The sequence below is a fragment of the Geotrypetes seraphini genome, chromosome 7 (genome assembly GCF_902459505.1).
Source record: "Geotrypetes seraphini chromosome 7, aGeoSer1.1, whole genome shotgun sequence".
Classification (NCBI taxonomy): domain Eukaryota; kingdom Metazoa; phylum Chordata; class Amphibia; order Gymnophiona; family Dermophiidae; genus Geotrypetes; species Geotrypetes seraphini.
Window position 1 is genome coordinate 63,435,946 of NC_047090.1, and position 19,217 is coordinate 63,455,162.

Sequence of the window (19,217 nt, forward strand, 5' to 3'; positions counted from 1 at the left end):
GGGGCCCCTCTGGTACCTCCAAATAATCAATAAGCATTTTTGTAATGTCTTGATGTGAGGAAAGGCAAGAGGTCTGTGCCTTGGTACTGCTCATAAGTGAGCACTGCGTGGCAAAGGACTGAGAAGCTTCTAGCTTCAATTCTTGGAGAGATTCTGTGACCATCCCAATAAGTGCTGAAGATTTAAACAGCCTTTGTACAGTTGGGATCTTGCTAAGGTCCGGAGCCACCCCAAATCTGGATCCTGCTCTCCCAAAGATGCAATAGCATCTCCTGCTATAGAGGACCCTAACTGGAAGAGCAAAGGCATTAAAACAGAATTGTTATCATCTAATTTGTCTTCTGACCAAATTCCCTTGATCTGCACATGGCACTGTTGCTGGGGAACTGCGCTCTTGGAGGAGGGGGGGGTCGGAACCCCTGGCGCTAGCAGAGCCGCAATTCCAGAGGGTTACATTCGGCCTTTGTTAATCATATAAGCCTCAAACATCACATTAATAAATTCGGGGGGGGGGGGGAACTCCTGCCCCTAACATCCAGACAGCCCTTGTGGATAATGTTTAGCTCCTTTTTGAGGTTTTCCATTCCTATTTAGGCTGCGTTTCACTGGGGACTCGTGCTTCTCCCCGGGTTACATTTGGATATTTTTCCTGTTGCTCAGACCGATTTGGTACTAACACCCCCTAAGGGACCAGAGGGGTGCTAAACAAGCAACTTCTGCCCCCCTCATGTGTCGTGTGGGACATGTAACACAAATGCACCTCGGACTGCCATCCACCACAAATGGGGCATGAATCTGAATTATCCTGGCCTATGGAGTCTATCCCACCAATTTTAAAGCAATAAACAAGTTATTTTCAGGCAGTTAGAGGCTTTTAAATTAAAATCAGGAAATCCAAGATGGCCACCGTGGCAGCAATTTTAGTGCCAAAAATGGCCCGGGAAAGCTACATTGAAAAAAATTTATAATAGTGATTTGGGGATTTTAAAGGTGAGGGAACCTACCTCTAACCCTGGAACCCAAAAAATTTGATATTAACGATCACTCCCCATCCCCCCTCAATTTTGTTTGTCAGGCTGTCAGCCTGTTAATCAGTGTGCCATTCTTTGTGCTGGGCGCTGCAAGAATGGAACCTGCAAATAGTTTAATGGGAGAACCTCTGTCTCATCAAGCCTGGAACCCGGACTGCTTGTGTTTTCTGACTGTCTCTCTAGCCTAATGTACCGGCCGAAGATCTTGATTACCACCAGATTAAATGCATGCATATGGGGGGAGGAATAAAGTTGGCCCCGATCCTGGAAAAATACACCATAGAGACACGCAGCCTTTGCTCAAGCCCACTGCGGATGAACTTGGAGCGAGTCTTGCTCCCACTTGAGCCCCTGAACTGTTAGTGCAGGCTGTCCAAATGGGTGCACTGCAAAGCAGTGTGCCCCTTGGAAGCAGACCCTCGACCTCAGAGTCTGTGCTCTTCCACAGCCAGAGCTGTCCCACAAAAGAGATCTACTGCAGCATTGAAAGCCTCACAAACATAGCAAACCCCCCCACCCCCCATTTAAATGAAAATAAATATGAGCAGAAAAGGCAAGCTCTTAGTCTCGCTTGTAGGAAGATAACTGAGGAGTTGAACAGAGGTAAGGGAGGAGGAGCAAAAAGAATGCAAATGAAGCTCCCTACAAGAGTTCTCACGAGAAGAGGTTGACGACTACCCAGTGTTCAGGAATAGAGTGCCTGTCGTACTAGAAAATTCCTGTTATGCCATGTGGAACTTTTATTTACATGTAGCATTAAAACTAATTTTATTGACCTTTGCTGCATTCCACCCCCACTCCCTTTATTTTACATTCCTGCATGCTTATAACCACTACAAACCTTATTTTGCAGTATATTTAATAGCATAAAATCTTTATCTAGTTATGTTCCTTAGACAAGCAGGCAACCAGCACGGCCCAAAATCAGTCTTTGGTATTTGTTGTTTTTCTTTTTGTTATTGTTTATTTGCATGCAATCAGTAACCTCTTGGTATCACATGTAAGGAAAATATATATATATATATATATATATATATATATATATATATATATATATATATCACAGGCCAACAAAAAAAAAAAAATTTTCTTGGTGCCTTAGGTTTTTTCACCTTTTCCTGGGGTTATTTGGAGTGTTGATTCAGAAAATTTCATTGGATAGACCTCATCAGCTCTAGTTTCTTAGATACGGCAACAAATATGGTTCTATTTCAATCGGTCACTTCATCAGGATGAAAGAAGAGTACAAGGCCATCTCTTTAGTCTTGGAAAAGATAAATTACCAAGAACATCAGTTTGTGTAGACTTGAAGATGGTAATTTTCTTCTTGGTCAACAAAGTAGCTACACAAAGTATTCTTGCTTTTTATGCCTTTGGGATAGTAGAGCCAAACATAAACAATGGGCAAAAAAAAAAATTGGCCTCCGAAGGAATATATAGTGGTAGCGCGAGATAGAATCATACTGTTACCACTACATATAAAGCTAGGCCTGATGAAACAATTTGTAAAGGCTTTGAATAAAGACGGTTCGTGCATTGAATACATAGCACATATGTTTCCTGGACTTTCCATGAAAAAACTGAAGGCAGGAATTTTCAATGGTCCACAGATTAGACAACTTATAAATGGTCCACATTTCATAGCATCAATGAATGAAATCAAATCACGTGCCTGGTCTTCATTTGTTCTTGTTATGAAAAACTTTCTCGGCAACAAGAAGGCACACAATTAGTAGAGGATATGCTTTCATTTCAACAAGCTTGGCTGTAACAAGAGTGTTAAAATCCATTATCTGCACAGTCACTTAGATCACTTTCCAGAGAACCTTGGTGACTTAAGCGAAGAGCAAGGTGAAAGATTTCACCAAGAAATATAAACAAGGGAAGCCAGATACCAAGGAAGATGTGATGCACACCTGATGGCAGACTATTGTTGGAATCTTATATAGGATTGTCCTAACAGATCCCACTCTTGGAAGTCTTACAAAAGGAACTTCTTGTGTGTCTAATGATTGGAAAGTTTGTATCATAAACTTGTGCTTTTGATATGAAATAAGTAGATTTTCATGTTGTGCACTTTTCTTTTAATTTTAATTTAATTTCTTTTAATGTTTCCTTCATGCTTAAAAGATATTAATTTAAACACTACATTAAAATATCCTGATTTTTTTTTTTTTAATGGGTGAGCAGAGTGAAGATTGATATATGGCACATGTTCCGTATTTCAAAAACTAGAGCTGATAGGAGAAAACTGGTACCATTTTTTGAATCAGCAGATCAAATATACCCAGACACAGGTCTTAACATTTGAGGCACCAAAATGAGTGTTGGCCAGTGATATTCTTTTTAATTTAAATTTTTTGTAATGTGTTTGCCATACCATGTGCATTCATCACTGGATTCTTGAACTTCTCTGTCTAGCCTTGTGCCTTCCTATTTCAGATCTTAGTCTCCATCAAGAAGGAACAATGTCATCTCTTTGGCATTTGATCTTGAATTTCCATTTTCTTTATTAACATATGCACTTGTATTTCTCCTTTTGTCTGTATTTTCATATTAATCACTTTATAGTTTTTCATTCTCCTACCTGTTCTGCTGCCCCTTCTAATATATTTCCTGGAGTTCCAAATGGGATTAATAACATTCTTAACGTGGGGTGTAGTGCTTTCATGGCTTGCTTCCTGGTTTTGGTTGCACAGTGCCAAGAAACTGAGTTAAGCGGTGGAAAATTGGGCTTTTGATTAACCAACTGCTCCATGTTTGTACCTTCCTTGTGTTTTAGAGAAGGATGAGGCTGCAATTGAGAGTTCTGAGTACAATACCACGTCAGTAGCTGATGTGGACAAGCGGGTGAAACGGCGGCTACTTATGGGTAACACTTTTCTTCCACTTCCTTTATTATGCTTGCACTTTTGTCTGTTTTTCTTATTTCTTCTATGTGTTGAGGTTGCAGATAAGTTCATGACTTCTTCCAATCAAGTGTTTGATCTTTTAACGTTTTGCTTTTCTTTGTTTAATCCATTTCTCATTTGCTTTTGCATCTAAGAAGCAAGGCTACTAATCTTACAGTAATGCCTCAAATCCACAATATTAAATTTTTACTAACAAATAGAATGCAGAGTGTAGGATTTTTATTTCCTTTTATTTTTCAATAAATTTATTTCCATGATTTACTGCATTCTGCATGTCTAAAGAATGATGATCTACAGGGGGAGACATTTGCTAGAACTGAAAGTCTGAGATGAAACTAAGATCATGAATTCAAGAGTGGGTAATTTCAGTCCTCTAGAATCGCAATCCAGCCAGAATTTCAAGACAGTTGCACTGAATATGCATGAGATGCATTTGCTTTCATTATATGCAAATATGTCTCATGCATATTCAGTGGGAAAATCTGAGAACCTAATTAGCTTACAGCACTCAAAGACTGGAGTTGCCTACCCCTACTCTAACTTCACAGTAAACATAGAGGGCAATTCTATAACTAGACGTTTCCATTTATACACACCAGTGGCACACAGTATGAGTATATTCTATAAAGAAACCTAAGCACTTAAGTTTCATTATAGGATACTAATGTAATCTGGTATAGATGTGCATAACATTTAGGCATTTGTATTTATGCTAGCCTTGGAGCTAGTGTAAATGTGAACACTTAAGTGCAGCAAGGATGTACATAATTTAGTAGTCAATAAATTATGCATGTAAATGGGAGTCCTGCTTTTGTTCTGCCCATGTTCTCCTTTTTTACATGCTCTTCTTGCAAAGTTAAGCATATATTTACCAAATAGCACACAGGCAGCATGTCGATTATATATTATGTATAAGTGCTCATATGCATATGTATCAGTGTTCCCTCTAAGCGGGCGGGTGTTGTGAGCAAACTTTTTTCACTGTGAGCTAAAAATATCGGGCGCCAGCAAGTTATGAGCCAAATAAATATGTTGCTTTCTACCACAGAACTTCCTTACGTTTGTATGGAATCTATCCCCTTTCAACTTTAGAGAGTGCCCTCTCGTTCTCCCTGCCTTAGCTACTAAGTCTATTCCCTTCAGTACCTTGAATGTTTCTATCATGTCCCCTCTCAATCTCCTCTGCTCAAGGGAGAAGAGGCCCAGTTTCTCTAATCTTTCGCTGTACGGCAACTCCTCCAGCCCCTTAACCATTTTAGTTGCTCTTCTCTGGATCCTTTCGAGTAGTACCGTGTCCTTCTTAAAGTACCAGTGCTGGACGCAGTACTCCAGGTGAGGGCGTACCATGGCCCGGTACAGCAGCATGATAACCTTCTCTGTCTCTTCAGTCCAGCATCTGCCCCTTCCATTCACTGTCTGTCTTTCCCTGCCATCTCTCCTCCTGCCCCCCCCCCCACCCCCCAATTTGGTCTAGCATCCATCATCTTCCTTCTGTTCCCCTCATGGTCTGGCATCTCTATCCTTCCCTCCCCCCTGTGGTTTTTAGCATATCTCTCTTCTCATTTCTTCCACTCAGATCTGATCATTCTCTGCTCTCTCTTCCCTTTTCTTCTCTGGTCTTCCTTCTCTATTTTCTGCCTCCATCTAAATTAAATTCTTTCTTACTATTTAGTCCCGTTTCCCTCTTTTCACTGTGTCTACACACAGCTTGTCACCCCTTTCCCTCACCCCTCCATTATCTTACTATTTTCTTCCCCCTTTATTTATCTCCTCCTTCCATCCAGTATGTGTTCTTTCCCCACTTCCATTCAGCATCTGCTCTCCCTTCTCAACTGACATCCATCTGCCTTCTGCTCTCTCTCCCTTCTTCTCACTTCCATCATCTGTCCCCTTCTCTCTCTCTCTCTCTCATCTCCTCCATTCCATCATCTGCCCCTTCTCTCTCTCTCTCTCTCTCCCCCCCCCAACTTCCATCATCTGCCCCCCTTCCCCTCACCTTTGTGGGTCACTTTCTTTCCCCTGAGGGTGGCTCATGTCACAGGGGAAGCTTTGGCCGAGCAGAACCGCTTGATTGACAGTGGAACTTACTTGATTGATGTCGATGCTGGGGCCCGTTGCCGTTTGAAGGAAAAAAAAAAAGGTGGAAAAAAGGAACCTGTAAAGGCGAGAGGAAGGGAAACCTCCAGGACAGCTGCTTTTTGCCCTCCTTCAGCGGCCCAAGAGTTCAGACCAGCAGCGGCAGCTCTGTATGCTTTTAACTTCGGCACAGAGCTGCCCCTAATCAATAGTTTAGCGCGGTTTCATGAGGCAGCCTCGGGGCCTTTGATAGCCGGCCCGCTTCGATGATGCGATGTGGGCCGGCCTAGCAAAGGCCCCGAGGCTGCCTTATGAAACCGCGCTAAACTATTGATTAGGGGCAGCTCTGTGCCGAAGTTAAAAGCATACACAGCTGCCGCTGCTGGTCTGGAGGTGCGGAGACAAGGCAGGAGGCAAACGCGGTGGAAGGCAGGAGTCCCGGCGAAGGCAGGAGTCCCGGCACAGCGACTGCAACAGGAAGTTGCAAGTCAGCTGACGCCGGCCTTTCGTTGCGGCGGGGACCGAATCCTTTGCGGACCGGCAAGATTTTGTTTGCGGACCGGCGGTTGAAGAACTGTGCTCTACACTGTGTGCGCTGTGACGAGAAACTTGTGCGCTGCGAGGTAATATTTTGTGCGCCAGCGCACCCCAGCGCAGCTTAGCGGGAACGTTGAATTAATATTCTAAATATTTACTCATATAATATGCATATAAATGTAAGGCGTAGGTTTCGTAATTGCCCCCCAAATGTTAAACCACAGAGTCAATGACACAACTGAAATCATCAGATTAAGAGAGAGAGAGAATAAGGGAAAGGGGATGGGACTTGATATATTGCTTTTCTGTGGCTACAATCAAAGGGCCCGATATTCAGTGCTATTTAGATAGCCAGGAATGGCTCTCGGCCATCTAAATAGCACATAGTTGGCTATCTGCCGATATTCAGTGGGGAACAGCCGGCTATCTCCCGGTCTCCAGATTGGCTGGTGACTGGCTACGTCACGTGTCATAGCTGGTCACCACCAATATTCTGCGGCTCATTGGCTATGTTCAGCAACCAAAGACAACCACCTAAAAGGGTGGTATATCTTTGGTCATTGAGACTTAGCTGGCTAGCTGCTGAATATTGGCAGAACTGGCTATGTCCCGGCTGGCCAAAAATAGACCGGAAATTCAATGCCTCTATCTCTGCAGACTTCCTATGGTTTGAATATGAGCCAGAAAGTGTTTTTGCATGTTATATACAGGTACTTATTTTGACCTGGGGAAGTAGAGGGTTAAGTGACTTGTGCAGAGTCACAAAGAGCTATAGTAGGAATTCAAGCCAGTTCCCCAGCTTTTCAGGCCACTGCACTAACCACTCAGAACTAAGAGCCCTGTACTTGGCTTTTAATAGTACATATTCCAAAGGATTCACCAATCTGCATCCACAGTTCTTACTCTATTCTGAATATACCTACTACTACTACTACTATTAATTATTTCTATAGAGCTACCAGACGCACACAACGCTGCACAGAGTCACAAAGAGTAAGAAAACAGTCCCTGCTCGAAAGAGCTTACAATCTAAACAGGCAAGACAGACAAACAAGATGCCATGGATACAGTTAAGGGGAACGGTTAATCAGCGGGCTGGGTTGGAGGGCAGAGGAGTAGGGTTAAGGACTGGAAGCTATATCATAAAGGTGGGTTTTCAATCTGCTTTTAAACAAGGGAAGGGGCTTGATGGACAAACTCGGGTAATTTATTCCAGGCATAAGGGGCAGCTAGATGAAAGGAACGAAGTCTGGAATTGGCAGTGGAGGAGAAGAGTAATGCTAACAGTGACTTATATGAGGAACGGAGTTCTCTGGGAGGTGTATAAGGAGAGAGAAGCGAGGAGAGATATTGAGGGGCAGTAGAATGAACACACCTGTAGGTCAGCAATAAGATCTTGAACTGTATGCAATGGCAGATAGGGATACAGTGAAGTAACTTAAGGAGAGGGGTGACATGAGCGTAGTGAGGTTGGTAGAAGATGAGTCGCGCAGCAGAGGTTTGCACAGATTGTAAGGGGGAGAGGAGACACTGAGGGATACCAGTATGGAGTAGATTGCAGTAATCTAAGCGTGAGGTTACGAGAGCTTGAACAAGGGTCTGGGAAATGTGCTCAGAGAAGAAGAGGTGAATTTTGGTGATATTGAAGAGATAGAAGCGACAGGTCTTAGCAGCTTGTTGGATAGAAGTAGAAAATGAGAGGTCAGAATCGAAGACCACTCCAAGGTTGCGAGCAGAGGTTGACAGCAGAGGTTGACAGCATTATTTATAGAGATGGAGAAAGGAGGAGGAGGAGCAGAGGGTTTAGGAGGAAAGAGGAGCTGCTCAGTCTTGGACATATTTAGTTTCAGATGACAGCAGGACATCCAGGCAGCAATGTCAGCCAAATAAGCAGAGACATTTTCATGGACTTTAGGCATAGGAAAGCCTAGTCGTCCAGCACAGAGGCAGCTTAAGTCATCTTGGGGGTGGGTTAGGGACCCATAGAGAGAAGGACCCATGCCCATAAGCCCCTGTAATCACTGCATTGATACTTAAACATGTGCACTCCCCTATACACCCCCAAAACCCTTTTGTATTGGCATATAAGTGGCTCCTGCAGCCATAAGAGCTATTAGGGTGGTAGATAAGTGGGTCTAGGGGATTCTGGAGGTGGTTTGGGGGGCTCACCATGACCTATAAGGGAGCTGTAGTGAGGAGAAGACATGGCACCCTTTTTGTGAAGTTCACAGCAGTGCCCTGTAAGGTACCCCACTATTTAGATGGCATGTCTGGGTGTTCAGTCCATCACTTTGCAGACCCCTCCCAGGGCTTGTTCTAAGCGTTTTTGACTTAGACGAAAAGTTGGACGGAAATGTGGTATAAAGATGGACAATTTAGCGGCTTGGACGATCAGATCGGCAGGATGTATAATTAGACGATTTTCGAAACAAAAAAAATTTTGGACGTATTTTTCATGTTGGAGTCCCAGTCAGCATATTCACATAAGATGAGATAAGTTCTTTATTAATTCTAAGTTATATATTTATTTATATTTAAACAGTATTTAAAGGCCAATGAAGAGGCTGGCTACTTGTTGGCTCGAGTATTACATGAAATATGACACTCGAATGTAGCCAAATAATAGATTCTGTAAGAATTCTGGAATGATTTTGTTATGAGTGAAAAAAATGAGTATGAAATTTCTGTAAGCAACAAGTGATTTTATGAACCTGCAGATATCATGGAGTGTGGCATTAATTGAGTTTTCAACATATTTCAATAACAGATTTGAACTTGATTATATAAAGAACACAAAACAAAAAAATATTACAGTAACTAATACAAAATATAGAAGCACAGTGCAAAAGAAAAAAAAATTAAATTTTACTATAATGTACATAAAGAAGGATTCAGTGTATTTCAGAAATCAATTCAGTTGTAATAGAGAAAAGTCACAATAATTAGATAAAAGGGACCAATGTTTGTAAACTGCTCTAGATGTTCCCAAAAGAACTGAGTTCCACCAGACAGATCGGAAAAAGTTATCATGCCGCTGTACCGGGCCATGGTACGCCCCCACCTGGAATACTGCGTCCAGCACTGGTTGCTGTACATGAAGAAGGACATGGTACTACTCGAAAGGGTCCAGAGAAGAGCAACTAAAATGGTTAAGGGGCTGGAAGAGTTGCTGTACAGTGAGAGATTAGAGAAACTGAGCCTCTTCTCCCTTGAAAAGAGGAGACTGAGAGGAGACATGATCGAAACATTCAAGATAATGAAGAGAATAGACTTAGTAGATAAAGACACATTGTTCACCCTCTCCAAGGTAGAGAGAACGAGAGAGCACTCTTTTAATTCAAACACCTGCCCACACTTTTCACACTACCCACAGGCGATACACTACAGCTCGAGTTCTCATGCAAGGTCCTTGGTATCACTATCGATTCCTCTCTCTCCCTAAATGACCACCTCAACTCCTTGGCAAAATCATGCTTTTTCAGCCTTCACATGCTGAGGAAAGCTAGATCCTACTTCAGCCAACAACACTTTGCCATCCTTGTCCAATCCATCATCCTCTCCAAACTAGATTACTGCAACGCCATCTACTTAAATCTATCAAAAAAAGGTATTCTAAGACTCCAGCTAATCCAGAATACTGCAGCCAAACTGATCTTCTCAAAACGCAAGTCTGACCATGCCTCCCCACTCCTTGCCAAACTTCATTGGCTCCCAATAATCTCCAGAATCCATTTCAAATGTTTCTGCCTGGCTTTCAAGATCATTCACGGAATCCTGCCTCCTCTTATCCCACTGTCTTTCAACTCCTCCAGTCCCGACTCCTCCAGAACTGCCCAAAGACTTAAACTAGCCTTCCCCTCTCCACACGGCATCCACTATTCAGGCAAACTGGGAAAATCCCTTCTCTTCAAAATCACAGGTCTTTGGAACGACCTCACCACCCCGCTGCGGAACCTGAGCTCCCTTCAGTTATTCCGCAAACAACTGAAAACCTGGTTTTTCAGCAAATTGTAGCTCTATCCTTCCCCCCTTTCTCTCCCCCCTTCTACACATAAGTTCATGTAATCCTTTTTCTTCTTCTCTACCCACTATTTTAAGTTCTTGTAAACCGTGTCGAGCTCCATTCTCATGGAGATGATGCGGTATATAAACTTAAGGTTTAGATTAGATTATATTTAGATTAAAGTTAAAAGGGGATGGATTCCGTACAAATGTAAGGAAGTTCTTTTTCACCCAGAGAGTGGTCGAAAACTGGAACGCTCTCCCGGAGGCTGTTATAGGGGAAAACACCCTCCAAGGATTCAAGACAAAATTAGACAAGTTCTTGCTGAACCTGAATGTACGCAGATAAGGTTAGACTCAGTTAGGGCACTGGTCTTTGACTTGGGGGCCACCGCGGGAGCGGACTGCTGGGCACGATGGACCACTGGTCTGACCCAGCATCGGCAATTCTTATGTTCTTATTAGTATTAAGAAGATGTGATGTTTTCCAATTAGAAAGAATTAACTTCTGGGCAATTGTAATTAAAATATCAAATAATTTCCTGTTCTCAGCAGAGATATTAACGTCTGAAGAATATGATTTGAATATAACGATTGAAAAGGATATTTGATTCGAAATATCAAATATCTTTTGTATAATTACCCAAATTTCTTTCCAAAAGGAATTAATGAGAGAGCATTCATATATCATATGCAAGTGAGAACCAGGGAATTGTTTACAATTCCAGCATATAATAGACGACACTGGACCAGCCGCAGAAAGTTTGTGTCAAGTCCATACTAGCTTATGGTACAGAAAAAACAGAGATTGAATAGAGTTTGCTGACGTAAGAGGCCTCTTAGTTCTGGTCCAAAAGAGGAGCCAAATTGAATCCTCTAGTTTATGCCCATAATCTTGTTCCCAAACATGCTGAAGAGCTGAAGTATAAGTTGAAGATGAAGGAATCATTATTTTATACAATTGAGAAGCTGCGTATGACCTTTTATTAGTAAAGTTGTAGCTAAATTAAATATATCTGGAATGTGATCCTTTAAGGATTGGACATATTGATTATTCTTACAACAATGATACAACTGTATATACAGTGGTACCTTGGATTACGAGCATAATCCGTTCCAGGAGCAGGCTCGTAATCCAAAATGCTCGTTTATCAAAGCGAGTTTCCCCATAGGAAATAATGGAAACTCGCTTTGATGCATTCCCCCCCCCCCCCGAGAACCGGCATTGCTCCCCTCGAAGGCCCCCCCCACCGTGATCAGGCCCCCCCCTGTGATCCGGCACCCCCCCTGCGATCCGGCACCCCCCCTGCCTCGAACCGGCACCCCCCCGCCACGATCCGACCCCCCTCCGACATGATTGGGCACCCCCCCACCACGATCCGACCCTCCCCCGACCCAATTGGGCAACCCCCGACATGATCCGACCCCCCCCAACACGATTGGGCACCCCCCCCCCGACACGATCCAACATCCCCCCGACACAATTGGGCACCCCCCCGCCGCTTCTTACCCTCATCTGGGCACTCTTGAAAATCGGCCTTCTTCTCTGCTGGGCCTTGAGCATCTGAGCATGCTCAAGGCCTGCGAGTTCACGTTCAGAACATGAACTCCCAGGCCTTGAGCATGCTCAGATGCTCAAGGCCCAGCAGAGAAGAAGGCCGATTTTCAAGAGTGCCCAGATGAGGGTAAGAAGCGGCGGGGGGGTGTGCCCAATTGTGTCGGGGGGGGTCGGATCGTGGCGGGGGGGGTGCCGGTTCAAGGCAGGGGGGGTGCCGGATTGCGGGGGGGGGTGCTCGTAAATCGAGCCATGCTCGGTTTCCGAGGCACCGATTTTGCAAATGTTTTGCTCCTCTTGCAAAACACTCGCAAACTGGTGCAATCGTAAACCAAGGTACCACTGTATTTAAATTGTGAATGAGAAGGTAAGAAAAAAACATTCTGTCAATTCATGGAAAGAAATTAAAGAATTTTGAGAATTCAAAACATCTTTAAATGTAACTATTCCCTTATCAATCCACTCGTTCCAAAAAAAGGGTTTCTTATTAATTAGAACTTCTGAGTTATGCCAAGGAGTAACCTGAATGGAATTACAAAACTGGTGTTTTAGAGTTTTGTCAAGAGTAAGCAGAAGGGGAGAGTGTGGCGCAGTGGTTAAAGCTACAGCCTCAGCACCCTGAGGTTGTGGGTTCAAACCCACGCTGCTCCTTGTGACCCTGGGCAAGTCATTTAATCCCCCCATTGCCACAGGTACGTTAGATAGATTGTGAGCCCGGGGGACAGAGAGGGAAAAGTGCTTGAGTACCTGAATAAATGCATGTAAACCGTTCTGAGCTCCCCTGGGAGAACGGTATAGAAAATTGAATAAATAAGTAAACAAGATGCTGTTGCAAAAAGTACATCACTGGTCACATGAGATCTAGAGGATAATAATGTTATCCTCACTGGAAGTAGAGAAGTTATGCACTGTTCTAAGGTGTACTATGTAGGAATATAATCTTGATGCTCATAAAACAAATGCTACCCTTGTTGTAATATAAAAGCCTTATGGTACATCAAGAAATCTGGGGATAAAACTCCATCCAGCTTTTTTCAAATTTAACGTTTTTAGTGCAATTCTAGATTTTTTTGTTTTCCAAAGAAAAGAAGTCAACAATCTGTCCAACTGTTTGTATAATGCCAAAGGAAAATGTTTGGATATCATATGTAAAATATAATTGATTTTGGGCACTAGCATCATTTTAGTTGTTTCTAATCTCCTCCAACATGTTAAATTAGGAGGATGCCACTAGTGAATAAATTTTTTGACCAAGGTAATAATCTTTTCACTATTGATACCAATTGACTCCTGGATTGACCTATTCAATTCCCAAGTATTTTAATTTATAAGAGTTCCAGACTAGATTAAATGGCTTAACCAATTCTGGAAATGTGAAATTATTAAGTGGTAATGTTTCAGTCTTTTGCATATTAATCTTATAACCAGAAAATGGTGAAAATTTATCAATTGCTTGGAAAATAAAAGGAAGAGAAGATTCTGGATTAGAGACGTATATTAAAACGTCATCTGCATAAGCAGAGAGTTTGATGTTCATAGATTTATAAGACAAGCCAGTAATGTTAAGAGTTAGCTCCAATTGCTATTAATAAGTGCTCTAAAGCTATGTTGAACAAATATGGAGAAAGAGGACAGCCCTGCCGAGTACCTCTATGCAATACAAAAGAAGACAAAAGAAAATTATTAGCTATAATTTGCACACTTGGACTAGCATAAAGAACTTTAATCTGTTGTATTAAAAGTGAAGGAGCACCAAACCAATGTAATGTATGAAAAAGATAATCCCATTCTTATGCCATCAAAAGCTTTTTCCGTGTCAAACAACCATGCAATGAAAACTGATCAGTGATACCAAGAGAGGAGGAGATGGTTAAAGATACAAGAACAGTGGAATAGCAGCTATTGTGTGTTATCTGTAAAATTAGTAACAAAGGCTGTTATGCTATTGATTAAGGACCAAAAGTATTATGTAAGGGTATCCCAAACCTGTCTTGGGGACCCCACAACAAATTGGGTTTTTAAGATATCCACAATGAATATGCATGAGATATATTTGCTGGGTCTTCAACACATGCATATAAATTGTGAGTATAATGACAACCTGATTTCTTGTGTGGTCCCTGAGGAAGTAAATATTTTCCCATAGTCAAAAATGGAATTATGTAATAAGTACTAACACAAAAGATTTTGGTCCTCATTTTAGAAGCCCTGTTCATGATTTATACATGTAGATATTAGTATATACATGTATATGTTGAATTAGTGTTTAAAACCCAATTTTAGAAAGCAGATATTTAAATGTATGAGTCTGCAATATGTGCATATGGGAAATTCTGACCAGATACCAACCCCCCCCCCATCCCTTCCATCCCTCTCCCTACCCCACACACTGGAACTTCAGAATCCTCTTCCTTAAGATCCCTTCTCCCACTCATCACCCAAAGAAAATCCAAGTCAGCCCCAGCCATACCCTTATCCCCATAGGACCCCCTAGGTCCTCAAACGAGGTTTTTGGTAGACTAGGGAGAAACAAGCATGTCACAGCAGCCATTTTGAAGATTAGACCACTCCTGCTTGTTTCCCCCTCAACCCAGTGTCATATTTACAGGTGGGCCTAGCTTTCCATGACACTATTCATTTCCCCATACAGTTCAAACTCCTCTTAATACTAGTGTATTCGCTCCGCAGCTCCTCGGTATCTCTTCTCGCTCCCCACACTGTCCTCCCCTAGGCACCCTGCTCATCAGATAAGTCTCTCTCTATCCTTCTCCTCTACAGCCAGCTCCAGACTGTATCCCTTCTATCTTGCTGCACTGTAAGCCTGTAATAAACTGACTGACTCAATACATCAAGCTCCGTCTCTGACAGTATTCAAATCCAGACTAAAAGCCCACTTTTTTGAAGATGCTTTCAATTCCAAACTCCAACCCACCTTTTAAACATCAATATCTATGTTATCATTCCCTTTGTAATTCCCTCAGCTGAGCACTGTGTACTGACGCACCTTCTTGTCCAGTTGTCTGTCTTGATTAGACTGTAAGCTCTTTTGAGCAGGACCTGTCTCTTTTATGTTTTCATGTACAGCGCTGTGTATGTCTAGTATTGCTAAAGAAATGATTAGCAGTAGTAGTAAGTTCCAGTGGTGTGGAAAGTGTTATTGGAAATAGGGATGACAAACCTTATCAGCCGCTACCTAGAGGTTAACAAGGCCAGTATTCAGAGTAGTGTCCAGCTAACCTCATTGCATAAAGTTAGGACTCTGTGTATAAAGACTTCACATTCAGTGACTTTGGTCCATTCAGGAGACTGAATTTCACATCAATCTCCTAGAGCTTTTGGAAATATGGAACGCTCTAAGGACTTTCAGAGATCAGCTCTTGAACCAGATTATTCTAATTCAGAGAAATAACCAGGTTGCCATATATTATGTCAACAAGCAGGGGGATATGGGATTCTACCTCTTGTGTCAGGAAGAGGTCAGGATGTGACAGTGGGCCATCAGTCTATATATACATGGCAGGGAAACAGAACAGTCTGGCAAAGAGACTGAGCAGGGTGGTGCAACTGTATGAGTGGTCTCAATGTGGAAGCTGCCCTCAAAATCTTCTTGAAGTGGAACATCCCCTTGGTGTATTTTTTATTTTTTATTTTTTTTTGCCACTTGAATAAGACCCCTCAATGCTGCTCCTGACTTAGATCACAAGACAGACTAGCATCAGATGCCTTCCTCCTCAATTGTAAAGGGGGAGGGGTGTTCTCCTATATACATATTCTTCAATCCCTCTAATAGGGAAGGAGCTCAGGCAGGATTGGAAGATCATGATCCTCATTGCACCTTACTGGCCAAGATAGATTTGGGTCCCTCTTCCTCTTAAGTGGTCTGCAATGAGCCATAGAGACTGGACTGTTTTCTGACTCTCTTCACACATAATGAAAGATCTCTCCTGCATCACCATCTCCAGACCCTGGCTCTCACAGTCTGGATATTAATAGCATAGAATTTGTATCCCTGCAACTGCTTGAGAGTGTCTCTAGAGCCTTGTTGGCTTCCAGTAAAGATTCTACCATGAAATGCTATACTTTTAAGTGGAGGAGATTTGATGTCTAGTGTGAGGGCAAGGTCTTAGATCCTCTCACATACCCTGCACAAAACCAATTCTGTAAGGGTTCACCTAGTTCAAGTTCAAGTTTATTTGATAAATCGCCTATATAAAATATTCTAAGCGATGTACAATTTAAAAACAGCTTATGGGGGAACAGACAATCTTAAAACAAATTTTAAAATGTTAATTTAGAAAACAAATATTATTAAAACCCATAAGATTTCTTTATGCATGTGGTTTAGTGACAAACAAGATACACAAGGAAAAAGGGGGAAAAGTTACAATTATCTCGGTCTGAAAAAACATTAAAAGGGTTGAAACACAAGGAAGGGGGTAAAAGGAAAAGAAAGGAGAAAAAAAAATGGAAAGGCATCCACGATTGTTTGTAAAAAAAAAAAAAATGAACACAGGCTTGAATGATTAGTTAATAAAAGCATCATTATATAAAAATGTTTTTAAGAGTTTTTTAAAAGAGATGAGATCTTTTTCTTTTCTGATAAAGAGTGGGAGAGCCTTCTAAGTTTGAGGAGCTAAAACAGAAAACATTTCATTTCTCCTTGTACCCACTATTTTTAAAGACGGGACTGACAGTAGATCTTGAGATGACGATCGGAGAGATCGAGGAGAATGATGTGGAGTAATCATTCTAGATATGAACTGTGGTTCGTTAAATAACAGTACTTTGAAAACTAAAAATGCTATTTTAAAAGTAATTTGATGATTAATAGGCAGCCAATGGGATTTGATCAATAGTGGTGTTACGTGGTCATATTTTTTTTGCTTTGTGAATAAGTTTTATTGCAGTGTTTTGAATTATTTGAAGTCTCTTCTTTTCTTTTTGCGGTACATTGAACATCAGAGAATTGCAGTAATCTAGTTTAGAAATGATCATAGAATGGATAAGTATATTGATAGATTTAGGTTCTAGAAATGATGAGCTGGATCGTATCAGACGGAGTTTGTAAAAACAAGATTTAACAATTTGGCTAATGTAATCAGTGCTTATCATCACTGTGTAGGAGAGCCCATCTTTGTACATGTTGACAAAGCCCCCCATCAAACCTCCTATTGTGTCATGGGACCTCAACATTGACCTCATCAGCTGATGAAAGTTCCTATTGAGCCACTAGACTCCTGTTATCTGAAGTACCTGATCTAGAAGGTCTTATTTTTGGTGGCGATCACTTCAGCTCACAGTGAGCTTCAGGCCCCGGTAGCAGATGCATCTTCACAAGGTTTCATCACCACAGAGTAGTTCTCTGCACGCAGCCTTAGTTCCTTCCTAAGGTAGTATCAGAGTTCCATCTTAAGCAGTCAATTTTCCTTCCAACATTCTTCCCAAAACCACATGCCCATCCTGACAAGATTGCACTTCACACCTTTGGCTGCAATAGAGTCTCAGCCACATCTGGAGTGAACTACAGCTCATAGATGGTCCACCTAGCTTTTTGTTTTTTTTGATCATAAATTGTCCAATTGGCTAGCAGATTGCATCTCCTTCACGTATGCCCAAGCAGGACTGATTCTGGAGGGTCATGTCACAGCTCACAATGTTAGAGCTATGACTGCGCAGTGATTTCCAAAGCTGTGATGCTGTCCTCTGTTCACACATTCACATCTCACTATTGCTCAGAGCAGCATACCTGATGCAAAAGCCAGTTTGGTCAGACAGTTCTGCAGAATTTGTTTGGTGTCTAGAATACATTTCCACCTTCCTAGGCCCATTTCTGTTCCAGACTGCACTCTCACAACAGGATTGTATGCAGTTTCAAGTTAATTCATTTTAATTGACCTTGCCATTGTATGTCCCTATTGTCCTTGTGCTCTTATTTTCAGTGAACCTGGTAGCTAGAGATTCCTATATGTAAGAAATGATGCCCTTTGTTTTCCGCAGAGAAAGTGAAGTTACTCACCTTTTACAGCAGATCATATATTCTGAAATCCCCTCCCACCTCCCCTAGGAGTTGTATCCTTTTGCTTTGATATTATAATGCTGGTCCCTCGCACACATGCTGGAATGAAAGTTGGTTTTCATGATTTTTCATTCATGTTAATTTATAATCCAATATATTTGAAATAAGCTTGTGGAGTTTCTATTTAATATAAGGCAGCAGGGCTTCCAAGAAACAATTTTAGATAATTCATTTGACACTAAGAATAAACAAGAATCATTTTTGTAAAGACATTTACATTTAAAATTTTGAAAATACAACCTCCTAAATTGGCTTCCAGTGTATCTCAGAATTCAATTTGAGTGCATTTGTATTGCATTTAAGATCCTATTTGGCATTTTTGCTACTTTGATTCCTTTAGACTGGAATGTTCATAGATCTCATCTTGCCAGAAGTTCTCAAAAATTAAAACTTACATTTCCCTCTCTCAGTGGTAAAAACAGAACCTTTAAGAGATTTAGGCATTCTTTTGCTTTTAAATTAACCGACTTCTGGAATGCTTTACCGCTTACATTAAGAAGTTTAGGTTCTTTTGCTTTATTCCGGAAAGTTCTGAAAACTTTTTTGTTTGCTGAGCATTTTGGAAATTAATTATTTCAGTCTACTTTTCCTTGTCAAGTTTATGTATTATGTATTACATTATTGTTAACCGAGTCGAGCTCCTCTTGGTTGATGACTCAGTCTATAAAACTAAGTTCTAGTTTAGTTTAGTTTAAATTCTTCTTGTGAATGTTTGTAAATCATATGCAGGCATTTTATTATTTATTTAATCCATTTTCTATCCCATTCTCCTCAAAAAGCTCAGAATGGGTTATAGGTTAACATACATTTTGCGCAGTGACAGCAGCACAGCGAGGGTGAGAGGCACCCGGGGTGATGGCACCCTTCTCCTGTCCTCTTCTCTGCCCCACCCCCCACCCGCTCCTTCCCCACCCTCTCCTGCAGCATACGTGCACCCCCACCCTTTCCCCGCACCCCTTTAATGTTCCCAGCACGAGCAGCAACCCCAAGCTACTGCTTGCGACAGCATCGGCTCTTCTTCTGATGTC

At 41.7% G+C, this 19,217-nt stretch overlaps 1 protein-coding gene across 6 annotated transcripts in view; it reads left to right on the forward strand.

The window, feature by feature from the left end:
* The window catches only part of SCUBE1 (signal peptide, CUB domain and EGF like domain containing 1), a 545,901-nt gene that overhangs the window by 264,995 nt on the left and 261,689 nt on the right, over positions 1 to 19,217 (forward strand). For 4 of the 6 annotated variants that reach the window (XM_033951623.1, XM_033951624.1, XM_033951620.1 and 1 more), the window contains one exon: positions 3,814 to 3,903. The exons of the other annotated variants lie outside the window; for them this stretch is intronic. In XM_033951623.1, the coding sequence (XP_033807514.1) occupies positions 3,814 to 3,903 (90 nt within the window). The remainder of the gene's footprint in view (positions 1 to 3,813; positions 3,904 to 19,217) is intronic. 6 annotated transcript variants of the gene reach the window in all.